The 17,862-nt window shown below is 43.1% G+C and overlaps 1 protein-coding gene across 1 annotated transcript in view; it reads left to right on the forward strand.

Annotated features, from left to right (window-relative positions):
* Positions 1-17,862, forward strand: part of KIAA2012 (KIAA2012 ortholog) — an 85,756-nt gene that overhangs the window by 12,800 nt on the left and 55,094 nt on the right. The window contains exons 3-10 of the mRNA XM_044978280.1: positions 2,398-2,557; positions 3,683-3,835; positions 8,316-8,512; positions 10,781-11,006; positions 11,403-11,530; positions 13,268-13,436; positions 15,450-15,701; positions 17,066-17,257. Coding sequence (XP_044834215.1) covers positions 2,398-2,557; positions 3,683-3,835; positions 8,316-8,512; positions 10,781-11,006; positions 11,403-11,530; positions 13,268-13,436; positions 15,450-15,701; positions 17,066-17,257 — 1,477 coding nt within the window. The remainder of the gene's footprint in view (positions 1-2,397; positions 2,558-3,682; positions 3,836-8,315; positions 8,513-10,780; positions 11,007-11,402; positions 11,531-13,267; positions 13,437-15,449; positions 15,702-17,065; positions 17,258-17,862) is intronic.

The following is a 17,862-nucleotide window of genomic DNA, read 5'->3' on the forward strand; positions in this document are numbered from 1 at the left end:
CAAAGCTCTGGGGAGCTCACATACAAACGTGTCATATCTCATCCCTCCAACACAAAAATAATATTCCACATCTATGGTGATGCTTTAGAGGAAGCTGAAGATTCCTGTACCCCATAGTTTGGGATAGTTACATTACATCTGCCACACCGGTGAATAGCAGCAGCCTATTGTATTTTAATCTGTCCAAGACTCACCCTATATCCTGCGCTCTTACACTGCAGCTGTGGGCCCCTTCAGTCATTTCCCTCTCATGCTGCCCTTGCCCTCTCATCCCCGCTCCCAACTTTGCACTTGCCCTTTGTGGAGTTATTATAATTTCCTATATTTACTTGCTTATTTTACTTTCCATTTCCTTCTTCCAATAGAAACAACGATTTTCTTATAAAACCCAAGTATTGTATCCTCCTGATGGCTTAACAGGAAAGATACGTATCTGGGTATTTTTAATTTGCCCACCCTAGTGGCATCTGAATGGTAGATTTGTTAAAGCTTTAAAATAAGATTAGAAAACAGTGATTTAGTTTACCTTAATGTAGATGATAAATCCATTAAAATAATTATATTCTAAAATATATAAATGTGAGTGGAATCCAGCTTTATTTAAGTCAATGGGAGTTTTGCCACTGACTTCGACGGGGCCAGGATTTCATCCTTAACATTACTGAGATTAAAATGTACAGTAGAACCTCAGAGTTACGAACAGCTCAGGAATGGAGGTTGTTCAGAACTCTGAAACGTTCGTAATTCTGAACAAGACGTTATGGTTCTTTCAAAAGTTTACAACTGAACATTGACTTAATACAGCTTTGAAACTTTACTATGCAGAAGAAAAATGCTGCTTTCTCCTTTTTTTTTTAGTAGTTTACATTTCACACACTACTGTACTGTAATTGCTTTCTCTCTTTCTTTTTGTTTTTGTCTCGGTCTCTGCTGCTGCCTGATTGCGCACTTCTGCTTCCCAATGTGGAGTGTGGTTGACTGGTCAGTTCATAACTCTGAGGTTCTAGTGTATCTGTTATAGAATTGCTTTTCTCTCCCAAGTGTGACACTGAGTTGCTCCTCTGTTTTCAGCACTTTCACTCCTGGTGGCTGTGATATGCAGGATCCAAGTCTTTCTAGCTGAAGAAGAGTGACAGGTCTCCCTTTGGTGGAATGTCTCAATGCTACTCCTAACTAGCCAGAAAAGTTACTGTAGGGCAGAATGAAGAGCTCCTTCCCTGCCTAATCAGGGACTAAGTGTGATGCCCTCGAGGGATTCTGTAGGCCTGCTATTCATAGTATCATGCTTGCAAGGCACAAAAAGTTCTCAGAATCATTTCCAGGACATGTGAAGCATCACTTTGCAGTGTGGTGTCAAAACACCATAATACAATATCACGATGTTTGAAAGCAACCTCGCTACACTGAGCCATAGCACAAGGACACCAAGTCCCAGAATCACAGCATAAACTTTACAAACATTATGAGAGTGGAGTTTATCCCATCTGACTAGTATAGACAGGTGCACAACCCAACAAAAGAGAAATAAAAGAATTAAACCTGGGTTTCCCACATGGTAGCATATAGTGCAGCTTGGTCTCTGGCCTAGACCCATCAAGATGCTTTTAAACAATCAGTATCTAATTCTATTGAACAGTGTGGTCTCATTTAAATTTAAATGAAGTCTACATTCCGGGACTTTAAGAAAGGTATTTGTTTCAACCACTCTTACACTTTGATTTAACTACATTTGATTGGAAAATATGGTAGCTCTTGAAGCCCAGTGACTTGGTTGCATTAATGATATTAACGAGAGCTCTGATAAAATTAGAAAGCATCAGAAAGCTAACTCAACTTTTTCAAGCTTCAGCATCCTGTCAGGGTTTGGTTGGGAATTTCAGTTAAGCTCCAGATCAGTTTTTATTTAATCCACTCTCATTTTCCACATGGGTAGAGAGATTTAAAATAAATAAATAAATAAATAAATCCATGGCCTGGTCCTGCTCTTGATAAAATCAGTTGGAGCATAGCCATGAACATCAAAAGTAGTAGGATTAAGTCCCTGATGTCCAGAGTATAACTTTTATTTTCTTGACAGATTATCTTTAGCCTTCACTGGTATTTAATTTTAGCTGAAGATCTGAATTGTTCCCTTGTTTTGTTTTGTTTGTTTGGGGGTTTTTTTGGGCAATTTCCAGACTCTCACTCCCAACCTGTTTGCTTTAAACTCACCATCATGTGATTTCCCCATCATAGTCTACCGTCTGGAGATGCCTGTTCTACTATGCCTGCAGGCAACTTCAGGGTTTTTTCCCCTGAGTTATTGATTAGAATCTGTTAACATCAACTCACCAGCTGCAGGGAGAAACAAAATTTAAAGCAACTGAAGTCTTGCCATGCATATTATTGCTGCAGAAGGATCAGAAAGGGACAGCTTGGCATCCACACCTCCATTTCCTGAAAAAGCCGGATAACCAGATTGACCGACAGATTCGCCCAGGCTATTCAGCCAAGAGGTACCTCTTCAGACTCTCTCAGACCTGGGATCCTAGCATTATATACAGGCTCCAGTGTGCAGGTCAGTAGAACCTAAAGTTATGCAAGGTTCGTGCAACTATTTCTAAGCTAACATTTGGGTGATTGTGTGTTACAAGTGGAATTAAAAGACCAAGCCCTTTCTTGAGGATAAACAGAAGGAATAGACTTCATCTCTAGATGCCTAATCCAATTTCCTTTGAAATCAATGGAAAGACACAGATTTCAACAAGAGTTGCATTGGATCTGCTTGTTATGTTTACTTAATGTTTATGAAAGCTACAGTACTGAATACTAGTATCTGATATGCTCATAATTTAAATACAAGTGAGAAGTAACATGGAAAAGATCCATGTTCTGTACTTACTGATGTGGAAGTTTCTCACGTTCTCAAATCTATCAAAATGGAGGTGGGCCCAAGCTGCAAAATTTGTGTCCTGAGTCAGACCTAAACTTCCCCCAAATTTGGGGGTGTTAGTTTAGTCCACTATAGCAACAGAGGACAATCACAAAGTTTGGATCTGGATCCAAATGTTACCGGACTTCAGGGGAGTTCAGCTCTGAGGTTTTGGTTTGGGCCAATGTCTAACTTTCAGCATCTTCCATAGATGAAGGTTTATTCATGGTCCATATGTATTTTTAATTCTTCAGTCTGTACACAATTGAATAACCTGCAAACTACAGGCAATATATGTTGGAGTTTACAATCTGAGCCAATATACTGTACTAGACTGGTTGAAAAAAAATTTTTTTTTTAAATGAATATTCATGAAAAATTTCAATTTTGTTAAATAAGGCCATATTTTTATTTCCATTTTTCAAACTATTTTTCAACATTATTGGAAATTAAAAAAATATCTTCTCCAGTTTTTATTTTATTGGTTTTTTCCCCCCCTTTTCAGTGAGAGAACAAAAAGAAAATGAAAATGGGGGGCAGGGGGAAGGGAAAGCCAAATTGAAAACAGAAAAAATTAGAAATTTCACAACCAAAATTGTTGAATAGACAGAAACTCGTCCTTTTCAAAACCCGTGGAAGAAAAATGGCTTCAAAATTGTTCAGTATTTCCCCTTCCCTCCATTTTTCAGTCAGGTATAGCCATTACATGCAACATTCTCTCCTGTCCTATCTCAAGTAACATATCTTTGCTTTGCAATATATGCTTTCCAGGATATATCAGGGACCCTTTATTGCTTCAGAATTCCCTAAACACACCAAATCACAGAATAGGACAACAGGACCTGTCAGCTGTACCCAAAAAATATCACCTCCTGCCTGTGTTCCCATCTTTCTGGGCTGAGCTAAGCCAACACATCCATCCAGGTATAGTAGCAGGTAGTTATTTTTTAATAGTAAAAACATCCACCCTGGGTAAGATTTAATATTTGATTCAGTGTTTATGCCTGTAGGCAGATCATGTGCATAATAAAGTCTTCTTCGAAGGAATGCATTATTACTAAGTTATCTTATGAGATAGCTCTCAATAAGGAAACATTTCATAGAAAAGGTGTACTTCAAAAATTAGTAAGGGAATGTTTGAGATTAGAACAAAACCTATTGAAACCGTCAGTGAGATCTCCAGATAAGATAAAAGAGTGAGTAAGCAGTACAGCTAAGGGCAAGGAACGAGGACCTACACATGTACAATCCTCTGTTAAAGTTAAAGGAGTTGTGCACTAATAGTTTACATCCTTAGGTTTCTACTTCATGCCATTATTCCTGCACCACAGCCGCAAACTGCAAACACAAGAACCCAGCATTTCTCTACTTAGCATGTCCTTCATTTTACAGTAGGTGTAGAAAAGCGCCATGATATTGCTCTTTCTTCCATAAGACTGTCTCCAAGGTTATCTGTGGTGATGCTGCTGGCACCACTCTGAGACATGACTAATGTCTCCCAAACTCATTTAGGTCTGATCCCAAGAGACACTATAGTGCCCTCAACTCCCATCGCAGGCAGTGGGGGCTGAGAACCTCAGCACATCACAGGAGGTGCCGAGAACATTTCAAGGGTAACCCTGTACTCTGCCTGCTCATGCACTGGCCCAGCCATTCCCCGGTTTGTGCACAATGGTCACCCTCAGCTCTGGAGCCAGGACTGACAATTCCATAAATGTAAACATCCTTTTGTAAAAAGTGGATTTTTGAAGTGAATGTAGTGCTTCAAAAGGGTGCATGCACCAAGACGGAGTGCTGCCTTTATCCACAGGAACAGCATGAGCAGCAGCAGAGCAAGCTTTGCCACAAACCTGTCAGGTACATTTGGTTGTGTGGATACTTGTCCACTGGGAACTGGACTACCAAGTCAATTTACATAGGTGACTGAACAGCCCTCAGGCAGTAAGGACTCATTACTGAACAGTCTGGATTCAAGCCCAGTGACCTAGATGAAGAGCTCTGTATCCCATTACCAGCCTTCCCAGCTCTCCTTTAGCCTATTTAATTGATTCATTGCTGCTACTCCAGTACACATGTTCATACATATATTTCCAAGTGGTGTCAATAGCCAAAAGCCTCTTTTCTCATGCACACCTGGGAAGGCAGCTGTGACCATTTCTCTCTGATGTGGACCCTTGCCTCAGTTACCTGCTGCCTTTGCAATAATCCCATCTGGAGGTCACAAAGGGTGTGTTTACACTGCAGCTGGGAGTAACCCTCCCAGCCCAGGTAGACAGATTCACACTAGCGGGGCTTAAGATAGCACACTAAAAATGGAGACATGGCTGCGCCAGTGGAGGCTCAGGGCTGGGCACCCGAGCTAGACCCAGGAGGTTGAACAGGTCTGAGCTCGGATGGCTAGCCCAAACCTCTGCTGGTGCAGCAACACCCACACAGCTGTTTGGAGCGTGCTAGCTCAAGCTCTGCTAGTGCAAGTCTGTCTACCCACACTGGGAGGCATGCTCCCTGCTGCAGTGTAGACATACCTACTGGCCTCTATATGGTGTTATCCATGAAGATCACTCAAGAACCACACAGCTGGTTCCAAATACAGCTAGCTGCCTGCCTGCTTGGGGATGTTAGCTGAAGCGAGCACATCATACCAAGAGCCACGCCCTGGCCTCTGCTCCAGGAATACAAACCATCTACATAGCTGCTGGTCCTGTACCATCTCTCTCCCTAGTCCCCAGCATAGGAGGTATAAATGGGGCATCAAGATACCTTGGTGATTCCTGACGGCCAGAGTGAACCCTTGGGGCGGTGGGCAGCTGGGTACAGGTTTGATACATCCCAGGATCTAGGCCCAGTTTTCCAATGACTGCACTGATTTCCTGTGCGTTTCCACTACAAAAATAGATCAATGTCAGAAGCCCCTATAGAGCTGTCAAAATCCCGCTCAAAAAAGCCACACAAGAGGCGGCTAGGAGAGGGTGGGAATTGTCACAGGTCCCCGTGCTGAGTTACCCTCTAATTGTTTCCTGGGGGTAGGCAGGAGTTTGTTTAGCCCCCCCCAAACTGGGGGATCTGCTGCAGGCCCTGTGGTTTCACTTTGCTTCCCAGTCCCCTGCTGCTTTCTCTACACAATTCTAGGCTTAGACAGTTACTGCTCCTGGAGCCTCCCTTTAAGGAAGTGAGGTTTCTGCTACATGGAAGGAGCTCCCCTCAGAAAAGTTACACTGTACAGCGTCAAGCTGCATGAACTCTGAGTGGATTCCCCTTGGGGTTGGGGGAAGGAGGGAAATGGCGTGTACCTTTCCCTTTCTGACACAAGGATTCTGGAGCCCAGGAAGCCTGCTACATGGAAAGGGTGGGATGATACTGTTTAGTGACCCAGCTCCCTTCCCTTCCATGCAATAAAAGGCATATGTGGATCCTTCTAGGCCAGCACAGCCCAGTCTGAGCCCTGGCTATCAGAGAGATCTCCATATTCCTTATACACCAGCAGGAAAAGCAGAAACCACGAGATGTACTCTAACCAGCAGTCATTAGATTTGGACATCTAAGAAAGATTGTTCCTCAGCAGAGAAACCCCTGATCCAACAAAACTAGAATAATCATTTCAGGGCATGGTGTCACACTTTCATCTCCTCTCGAGCTTTTGCTTGCAGGGGGGTGACTGTGGCATGTATACACACAGAGCCGGCTCCAGGCATTAGCGAAGGAAGTAGGTGCCTGGGGCGGCCAATAGAAAGGGGTGGCACTCCGTCTGTTATTGGGGCAGCACGTCCGGGTCTTTGGCAGCAATTCGGCGGCGGGTCCTTCACTCCCTGTCTTCCTCTTCAGCAGCAGCTCAATCAGGTTTTCCTTTTTTTTCCTTCACCGCTTGGGGCGGCAAAAAAGCTGGAGCCGGCCCTGTATACACAGTTTGTTCTGTACGGAGTAATAATAAATAACACCACCTTTTATATTGCACCAGTTCAGTTGCTTTCTGTCTGTTGACTGGTCAGTGCATTGTTTCAGTAATTCTGAATTTGCCCCCAAGGATTATGTGAAGGAAGCATTATGAATCTAAAACAAATTAAATAAACTTCCAGTGCAGCCAGACTGCTTCAAGGAGCTACATGAGCAAATCCAAATCAGTGTGTACCTAGTCTGTTGGCCCCACTGAAAGCTATTACAATGGGCCAACAGTTCTGGAGCAACCAAGGCTACTCTGATCTTTCTCCCCTGTGAGGCAGCAGGTGGCCACTGGAGGGTGTGGGAAGGAGGGAAGTGCTGCTGAGCACAGAGAGAGGCTAGGAATAGTAAAGGGTCCCAGTGTTCCTGGCCACACCACAGCTGCAGGGCAAGATGTGAGAAGAAGTGAACCCCCAACTCCTCCACAGCAACAGGCATGACTCAAACACATCAGTTTAAAAATTGCAGGGAGCAGCTCAGGGGACACGTTTTCAATTCATAATAAAATGCACAGTTTTTTTCTTAACACATTCATCCTCTGAAACCACAAGTGGCCTCAGGGCACAGGTTAGCTGTGACTGCTCTAAAACATTACTGAAATATTTGTTAACTTTGCAGAAGACATATGTCGAGGCAAACTCTTTGCTAATAAGAAAATGCCAACAGAATAAATGTACTGAACAGACCATAATGCTGCCGAAAAATTTGTTGCAAGCCAAGGCCTTGCTGACCATAGAGCAGGCTTGGAGCATGCATCTGTCAAAGTAGTAGTGGAAACCCCATATAAAAATACAGTACAAGGAAAATCCCCGGTACAGTGAACCTCTCCCACATCTGCCTGAGGCTTGAAAGTTAATTTCCATAGTAATTTCCTTTTCAACTTGATGTTGCTTTGCTCTTGGTTCAATGAATACCTCCCCTGTTTACAGTCCCTGCTAGGATACAGGATGTGAATTATTAATGCACGTTGCATTCAAGTTATGTTTCAATCCTTTCTTTGGGATGCATAGTTTTAATTTCCAAAGCACTGGGAAACACCCTAAAAAAAATCCAATCATTGAAGTGAACCCCTACTTTCTTGAATATAGTATCAATTCTGAGACACATTGTGATTCACCTGTTCCCAGGTACATGGGAGAGCACACAAGGAGCTTTCTACCCTTTTCATGCCCTGTAGAAGGGCCGCTCACCATTGCTGTCCCTGAGCTCAGGTGGCTGTGGCCCCACCCTCCTCCATATCAGCCCATTCCTAAAGGATGGTTCAACCTGCTTTAATCACATATGCTCCTTTCCTGAATGGCTTGGGGATGTCCCTGTGGCACAACCTGGCCCGGCTCTCTTGCTGGGGTGGTACAGTTCCCAGTGGGGATCAGTGGCTAAATGCCACAATTTGGCCCTAAATAACTTAGAACCTCTGTGAAGTGTAACAGTTCACTTTGTAATCCAGTCCTGACAATCTGTCTTGCAGGCCAAAGTTACTCAGTTCAGAAGGAGGCCGAGAACAGAGAAAACCGGGTGGAAGGAGATGAAGTAGAAACACGTGGCCAGAGGAGAGCTCGAGTACCTGTTCGGGTTTCAGTGAGAAGATTGAGTCTAGAACTCAGACTTTCACCTGCAAAGGAGGCCACCTGGAGTCAGAATGCAGCATGCACAAAGGTCCCACAGGTACCACTTCTTCATTATCAAAGATGATATCTGTCTTCATACAGATCAGAATCCCCTCAGTTCCCCTTGGTGCTGGACTAGCAGAGTGGTTATTCTTACAGCAAAGTTTTGCTAGTATGAGCTTTGGCTTCAACATGCAGCAGATACTAGTTGCATATGATAGCTGGACATACACAAATCTTTAATCGTCCCAAGACCCCACCTCCTCCTGAAACCCTCCCTTCCCCCATCCCCCACAGTGCTGATGTGTTTTTTTGTTTGTCTCTCTCCTCCAGTTGTTTTTTAACAAAATAATTGTTTTGGTTTGAAAGCAATCTTTATTCCACTAATCAAAAGCAAACAGAGCTCGACAAAGCAACAGATAATTTCCTTAAACCTTCACAGTGCATCATCTGCACCAATCACAATCACCTCCTAGAATTACAAGCACTGCACTCCTGAGCATAGCAACAAATATTAGTGGTTTTCAGCTACAAATTGCTGCAGTTAGGGAAGCCCATTTGTGCAAAGCCATCCACAATGTCACGCACATTGCCCAGAGTCACGGCCTTTCGGAACAGGATGAGATTAATGGCCCTGAACACTTCCATCAACACGAGTCCAACGGTCAACTTTCCCACTCCGAACTGGTAGCGACTGATCAGTAGCCATCTGGAGTAGCCAGCTTCCACAGTGCAATCACCACGTGCTTCTCCAATGACAGGGCAGTTCTCATTCTTGTGTCCTTGCACCGCAGGGCTGGGGTGAACTCATCACACAGTGCCATGAAAGTTCTGCAGCCACTGCTCATCATCCCAGATGTGCATGACGATGTGATCCCACCACTCAGTGCTTGTTTCCCAAGCCCAAAAGTGGCACTCCACTGTGGTCAGCAGCTCAGTGAATGCCACAAGCAATCTCGTGTCGTAGCTACTACGCGTGGTGAGATCAATGTTGAACTCCTCTTGCCTTTGTAGTTTAAGGAATAACTCCACTGCCACTCCTGATGTGTTGGTCAGAGCGAGCAGCACATCGGTCTACAGGAATGGATCCCACGCTGTTGACCAAAGAGGCAGAGTGCGCAGTATACAAACTGTTGAAAGATGGCACCAAATGCGGACGGAAGCACAAGGATTGCTGGGATGCGAAGCAATGCATCATGGGGCATTGGGACAGGACCCAGGATGCCCCATGACCCCCTCCACCTTCCCACAACTCTTAGCAGCAGATGAGGAAGAGATGCTCTGTGGGATAACTGCCCAGAGTGCACTGCTCCGAATACCTCTGCAAGTGCCGCAAGTGTGAACACGCTATTGCGCAGGCAGCTGACGGTGTGAACATACAACAGCGGTTTCTCTTCAGCGCTCTCTGAGTGGCGCTGTAACTGTCGGCTCTGTAACTGTGCCAGTGTAGACATACCCTTACTCTTCTATAACGCTTTTAGTCAGTAGATCTCAAAGGAGGGCAGTATAATTAGCCCCAAAGCATGCCTTGGCAGCACTGACTGAGTATACTGAACTGATGTAAAGAACAGAAATGAAGCGGTTATATTCTTAGCATTTGTCTCTTCCTCAACACTGTGTCTTTTTCAACATCTGATTTAAGAATTGCTGAATAGACAATAAAAGATCAAATTTACGTACAAAACAGGAGCTACCATGCAAATGGTCATAAATTAGTACATATTCAGAGAGACAGCAGAAGAGTAATACCCAGCAGCATTATACCCATTAGAAGTTCTCAATCTTGGGGCCTCCCATCTTGCACCACTGAGGTCAGTGGGAGTTTTGCCATTGATTTCAATGCAAGCAAACATAGTCCCTTGAACTATATGGTGTGTGTGTGTGTATATTTATATATATATATATATATAAAAATAATAAATTTCACAAAAAAGAAGTGGTTGTATATTTAAACAGTTGATACCCCACATAGAACGAAACCTGTGACAACTGAGAAGAGAAATACTTAGCATTATAAGTCAGGCTGAAACGGTATTCATGAATGTGGGCTTGTAAAAAATAGATGGTTGAAAATTTTCTGTTGAAAAATGGTTTAATGGAAAATTGGTTTTTGACTAAAATTCTGTTGAAAAGAGTCTGCTTTCCAAAGAGAGTTTTTGCATTAAAACTGAAGACTTTCAGTTTTCTGATAAAAACTTTAAAATTTTCTGTGGAAAATTGACAAAAACGATTCCTCCCCAATCTCCATTTTCATTTAAGTTAGCTGCAGGGAAAACCATTTTCTATCCAGCTCTGTTGTAAAGCCAGTCATTCTGCCATCTCCTAGGGCACAGAGGTGGAAGATCACCAAGATGTGGAGCGTGCAATGGAGGGTCAATGGCACGGGGAAAAGCCACACCAGACAGAGAGTCAAGAGTACCATGAAAAGCTGAACCAAATTGTCAAAAGCTCTGTTGGGAATGCCACTATTGATACTTCTCAGCTTTTGAGCGAGAGATCCTACATGACTTTCTATGGAGGCTATTTTCCTGGAAGAAAAAAGCCCTACAGTGGTAAGAAATACACCTCCTTATCTTTATTTCTTGTCAGAGTTTTGTTTGTAATAAATTTACCGGACTTCTGAAGACTGAGGAGAGTCCAGTAAACGTTACGTATACTGGTTATAACAGTCACCTCTGGATTACGAGCACAGCAAGAATCTCTGAGGTTGTATTTTAATTAACGACTGTGGTCACGTGTTGCAGTGCTCATTGGGAAGGGGGCAAAGAGCTGTATGAGGAAACTTTCCTTCTCCTTATTACCATGGGGGTGCAGGGACTGGTCAATGTAATTCCTCCTCCTGTCCTCGACAGGTTCAATGATAGAGTAAATACTGACCCTTATCTGATGCTATTAATATTTAAATGTCATCCTCTTTTCATCTCATCTCCATTTCCCCCCCCCCCCAGTTAAACAAGGGCATCTGAATAACCAGGATGGCAAAGAAGAAGGGCACCTTATTGAAACAGGTTTTTTCCCTCCTATTCAGTCTGCCATGGACTCGGAGCAAGGTGTGGTCAGGGTGGAACACAGAAAGGTCAGATTTTTAAAAACAAATATGCAGTTGTTGGGATAACGTATGAAGTGGGCTCCTCTCAGGGCTCATAACATGAATATAGGCAATTTTGTGCACATACAAATTGCCATATTGGATCAGACCAGTGGCCCATCTAATCCAGTATCCTGTGTCCTACAGTGCCAGGATCAGATGCTTTAGAGGAAGGTGCAAGAAACTCAGTAGTGGATAGTTATTGGGCAGCCTGCCCCTATGGAAAGTTCCTTCTTGAACACCAATAGTTAGAGGTTGGCTTATGGGTTTCTATCCCCTCCAAAACACATTTATTTTTAAATATTTCTCTATTTAAGTGTCTGCCCCTTTCTGTAATTGTGAAAATGGAGTTTTATCCATTTCAGTATATACAAAATAGTGAAAGTGAAGCTATAAAGGGAAACGAAGTGCTATTCCCCTCTTTGAGGATGCAACAGAATGCTGGAGATGCTTATACATGAATGTTCTTGAGGTCAGTCCTGAGGCTACTCTATACCACAGGGATAAGGGCACTTGAAGTGTGAAAGTAGCAGGTGATGCAACAAAAGACACTGAAGAAGTGAGGGAAAAAATACTTATGGCCACATCAGCACTACAAAGACAAGCATGGTTGTTCCTTGGCAGGGCTGCAACACTGTAACAGATTATATGTCTAGGGTTATAGTTCTTGTTACCACATGATCAGGTACCATCCACAATACACATTTTAATCAAGTTGTAACTGCATCAGGGGACAACCACGTGGCAACCAGGCCTCATGATACAACTATATTTATAGGGTCATCAGATTCAAAATGGAGCAAGAGAGTGTCCAACAGGAAAAGAGCTGTGAGTCTGAAGCCCAAATGCTGGTACCCACCACAAATCCTCAATAAATAGACTGTGCCTGGAGAGACTGAATGCTTCTGTGCATGTGCATGAACACATGCATGTGCCCCTCTGCAGGGAGGGTCTGGGGTATCCAAGCATGTTGGTTCTTCAGATGCCCCAGTTGCTTGACACTTACAAAACCAAAACATGGAGGCAAATCTCTCTCTCCTTAACCATGCCTGTCGTCATAACCTCATTTGTATATGTCTACACTTAAAACATGACAGTTGCTGCTACGCCATTGTAGTGTTTTAGTGCAGATTACTACTACAGGGATGGGAGGGGTTGTAGGTATTCCACCTCTCTGAGAGGTGATAGCTAGGTCGATGGAGGAATTATTCTGTTGACCTAGCTCTATTTGCACTGGGGGTTAGATCAGTTTAACTTCATATCTGTGGATTTTTTACATAGCGATGCCAGTGTAACTTCTCAATGTAGACCAGCTCTAAAATCTGATCCAACTCCCATTGGAGTCAAGAGAAAGCTTCTTGTTAACTGCATTGTGTACGTGTATGTATGTTTTAGAAAAACAAAGGCTTTAAACAATTCAGAACCATCAAGTTAAGCATCCTGGGCCTAATCCAGCTTCTTCTTCCACTGTGTTCTGGAGAAGTCCAAGGCTTTGATGTGGTGGCCAGGACTGGGACAGAATTGGGAAGGGTCAAACAGCCCATGCTCCACAGAAGATGCCCAGCGGAGATGGGGAATGAAAGAGAATGGAAGAGTGAAACCAGCCTGGCTTTGTTGTGCTAGTAGGTTGTGCTTTAGCAAGCCTATAGAGTGAGGAATAAAAATGTAAGTCAAAAGTAATGGGACTATTCGGGGTTTCTGACACTTTTGATTTATATCTTACAGCAGGCGCCAGAGACTTTGAAGTTCCCTTCAATCTCAGAAGAATCACCCAGAGCCCAAGTGCCTCACAGGAAACAATTTAGATCCAGTGATCCGCCAAAGGAGCTTCTGATCCTGCCTTTGCTTATTCAGTTGCAAACCCAGCCCGAGACCAAAGCAAAGAATCAAACAGGTACCATCAGCTGCAGACGAAAGATTCTCTGATCTATCTAAATTCAAGGTATCTGTAAGTTACACAATGATTAGATTGGGACTCCAGAAAAAGGGAACTCTCCCATCCTGGACTGTGTCATTTCAGTGTTAGATCTTGTGTTCTTGAAGATATTCAGAGCAGGTTTATTTTGGATTCCACATGGTTTATATCCCAAAGATGAGTCAGAGCTCTCCACCTCAATACAGCGTAAAAGCAGCAGAGTTTCTGCTAATACTGGGCAAACTTCAGCAGATTCAGATCAGATAAAAGACCCCCAAACTCAAATTGTTTTTCCAAAGCTTATCTGAATAAGCCAAACATTTTTGGCATGAAAAGGGTGGGCTGGAGATTGACTGATATTTCAATATCAGTCGAAGACAAGGAACATTGGATATGACATAAAGACAGTTCATTAAATTGAGGCACAGGGAGGTTGGCTGGGGGCCCAAGAGCTGCACGTGATTTGCCTTAGATGGAGAAGATTGCAGCCTCCTTTATCTTGAACACAGAGGTGTGCCTCACCTAGACTGCAGGTCCTAACATGCAATGCACCATCTAGATTTGAGTGGCCTGCTTATCAGATCAAGATAGAGCACTGCATGCTGGCCCCTGCTTTCTGTAAACAAGCAATCTGAAGACTTTCACATAGAACTATGTTGCCACTTATAACTAGTTATGCCTCTTCCCCAATTTTCTCCTTCTCTGGACACCTTTTCCCATTCTACCTCATTCTCTTCTTTCCCTCCCCTTTTCCCACTGTTCCCGTCTCCCTCTACATTAGTGTTCTCTTCTTTTCCCCCCACATTTCCCCTCCCTTCATCCTCTACCCACCTCTTTCTCTCCCATTTTTCATAACGCTACTTCCATAGATTTTAGGGCCAGAAGGGATGCTATGACCATCTAGTCTGACTCCTGCATAACACAAGCATAGGATTTTGGTATCTCCCTACAGCTCCTCTTCCCCTGCCCTTTTCAGCATCATCCAGCTGTCACCCAGGGAGCACATATTTGCTCAAGCTGACTCAGCACTCTAAGAAGCAGCAACTCCTTTCTGTCTGGCTACTGATTTTATTCCCTCCACACAAAAGGAACTTTGCTACAGCTCCAGCTCAACATGAACTAGGGGGGGGGGGGGACATGGCCCAGATGCTCCTGCTCCTCTCAATATTTGCAAACGTTAAATAAAATGAGAAACCCAATAATCACGGTAACAAAATTGTTGTAGTGCTACATATAAAAATATTGCTACTGCAGTCAATAGATCTTCATGAGAAACCACATGGGTAAAACTAAACTGTATCCCAGAACAACTGCAGGAATGATTAGAGGTACATTATTTTATTCAACAAAGCAGCATGCCGGTAACCATTTAGGGCCAAGTTCTGCCCTCAGATAGATGCATGTAACTCCCAATGAAGTCACTGGTAGTTGCATAATTATACCAGTATCTGAGGGTAGAACAGAATGTAACATCAGTCCCACAAGCCTAGAGTCTGGCTTCAGTGAGATACTCAGAACTGTGCACTAAACAGAGGTTGTTCAAAAAAGTGAAGAGAACCCGTGTGTAGAACCCCAATATTGAATCATAGGAGAATATTCTCATCATGGAGGTGGAGTCCATGTTTCTTCAAGGCCAGGTGTTGACCAAAGAAGCTGTTAAGCTCAGCTATCAAATATGCTCCTGTTAGGAACACTAATCTGGTTCGCCCACCACTGTAGTTTGATTTCTCCCATTCCACCATTGCACCAGTCTTGCTGGCTGAGACAGCAAGTTATGTCAGTCAGTTCAATTTCTTGACATGAATAAGAGTTTAAAGATGCTGCTTGTGGCTGCTGTGTGTCCTGGATTTCACCAAGTCTGATTTCACAATACAAGACAAATAACAGGAAAATACAGAGGTTCAGAAACTTTTTTTTCCAATAAACTGGTGAAAGAATGAGTCACATGAGCAGTGGCTAGTATCTCCATTTCATATTCCTCTTTCATTCCAGCAGCTTCTTGTGACAAGTCCAGATCAGAGGCTGATGACGACTGTGAGAAGTTGTTGGCTCCTTCACCACATGATCTCATTTCTGGGCCAGAGGGTACAACTGAACAGCACCAAATAGTGATTGGCGAAAACACAGAGATACATCAAGGTAGCTTCTTCCTACCTCCAATAACCAATCGAAAGTTCACTCTGGAGGGGAGGAAGGCAGGAATAAGAGGGGTGAATGCTGGAAAGGAGGGCCACTATAAAAGAGGTCAGTCAATACAAATCAGAGATTCAGCTTTTGCCTCAGTTGTAGTTAGACTAACACCATCTCTGCTATAAAACTAATTCAGCTTCTAGCTATTCACCTACTACAGCTTATCTTTGTGGCGATATTAGCCAATCACACGTGGTGATTGGCCACATTAGCCAATCTGATGGTCACTCTAAAGGAATTTATTTCACATTGAATTGTGTCAGAAGTATGTGTTGCATCTAAGCTTTGCATTAAGATAACACTCTAAGGGGCCTGTTATAATGAAATTTTGTTAATTCCTAACAACTGACATTTTATAACACTTTTCATTCAACAACCCCAAGAGGTTTAACAAATTTTATAAACCAGTTACAAGTCATATTAGGTTTTACTTCATTTGTTATTGAAATGCAGCCGCTTTTGCTATGGAAGATATCAGACAGTCCACTGCACAATAGTCCAGTAGAGAAATTAAAGAACGTCTAGGCCAGTCGAAACTACAGGGGAATTTTAGGTAGACGGAATGCATTGATTAAACTGGAATTTAGCCTGAATACCAAAGTAACGAAAGTAGGATCTTTAATAACGACACTTCGTCATAGCCTACACCTTACATGTCATTTGAAAAATGGCACCTCCAGCAGCACAGCACCACTCTAGCACCAATACAGAGTCTGTCTCAAGAATGCTCCCCATGAACTACCACCACCACCTTCCTGCAGCAGCTAGATTTTCCTTGGAGCTCTTGGAACCCAAGCACTGGCTGCAAATAATTGTACAGAACAGAAACCACTGCTGTGCACTTAATATCTTAAGGGTATTAAAGTCATCAAGGCAGCAGTTATTTTCTATAAACTATAGTGATCGCCAATAAAAATTCAACATTTACACATTGCCCACAATTACCCAGTGGAATCTAAGATACAGCAGTTATTTTCTATTCTAAGTAGAGGGAGAAACTGTTGTATCTCAGATATCATTAGAGTGTTACTATAGGAAAATGAGTCTTTTTTTCAAAGGCAACTACTGTAAGTCTGGTATCAGACCCATCACTCTAATTCTGTACCACAGCTCATAGTTCAATAACAATATGTTGATGGAACATTTCACGTTTCTTTAGGTTGATACAATTGCCCATCAGTTTTGTGCAGCACTTTGTAGACCACACAGCACTTTATAACATTGGCAGTGAGAATAAAGATTAACTAGATGGGGTAGTTTAGCAGGATAGACAAACAACACACCAGTAAGTCACTGATTAATTGTGGCCATTTTGTGCATTCACTCCCTCTGCCTAGGTCTCTATTCCGTGCCCCCCCCCCCGAAATGTATTGTTTTATGCAGCTCTTTAGTATTGTTCCTTATATGCTTTTTCCAAGATGGTGATTTATTCACCCAGAATTCAGTCCCAGGATTAGATCTGCTGCCCCCTATATATGGAAAGAAGGGTCCAGGGAACCAGAGTAGCAAGACGAACTTCAAAATGTTCAGCAACAGCACTATGACCAGCAGCACTTCTAAGACTCTCCCGATAGGAATCACTCGTGGCACCCTACCAGAAGAGCTGAGAGGTAACATGTTTGTAGCATGCATGGATTCTGTAATTATGTTTATCTGTTTGTACTGTACGTGCTGGAGGGACACAATACTTTTGTTTTTAAAGCTCCAGAACTTCAGGATAAACTAACATGCTGGTTTTGACAGCAGCACTGGGAATTCTGGGAATTAATATTCAGTGTGTGCATGTTTCTAGAAAAGTTAGTTCCTGATATAAGATGCTACTGAAAAAACATGCCCATTATATGGATTCTTAGGACCTGAGAAGGGGAAGGGACAATACTTCCAGCAGGAAGGAGATAGCTACCCTATGCTGCAAACAGACATGACAAAGCCAGCACACACCAGTGGCATGCGCACAGGCATGCCGGTTAAATACAAAGTCAGTAATTCACAGGGAGAAGCCAGTGATGGAACTAAACTCCAAATGCCTACAGTAAGAAAGTATAATTCAGTTAAAGTCAATGGAATGGTGCCCATTTACACCAGGGAGTTATTTCATCCCATGTTTATTAAACACGTGCTCTTGCAAATCCACAGTTCCGTTTCTATGCCAGATAACATCAGGCAGCCAAAAGCAGTGATCAGTTAGTGTCAGCACCTGAAGTTGCCACTGTAT

This window comes from Mauremys mutica, chromosome 10 (genome assembly GCF_020497125.1).
Source record: "Mauremys mutica isolate MM-2020 ecotype Southern chromosome 10, ASM2049712v1, whole genome shotgun sequence".
Lineage (NCBI taxonomy): Eukaryota > Metazoa > Chordata > Testudines > Geoemydidae > Mauremys > Mauremys mutica.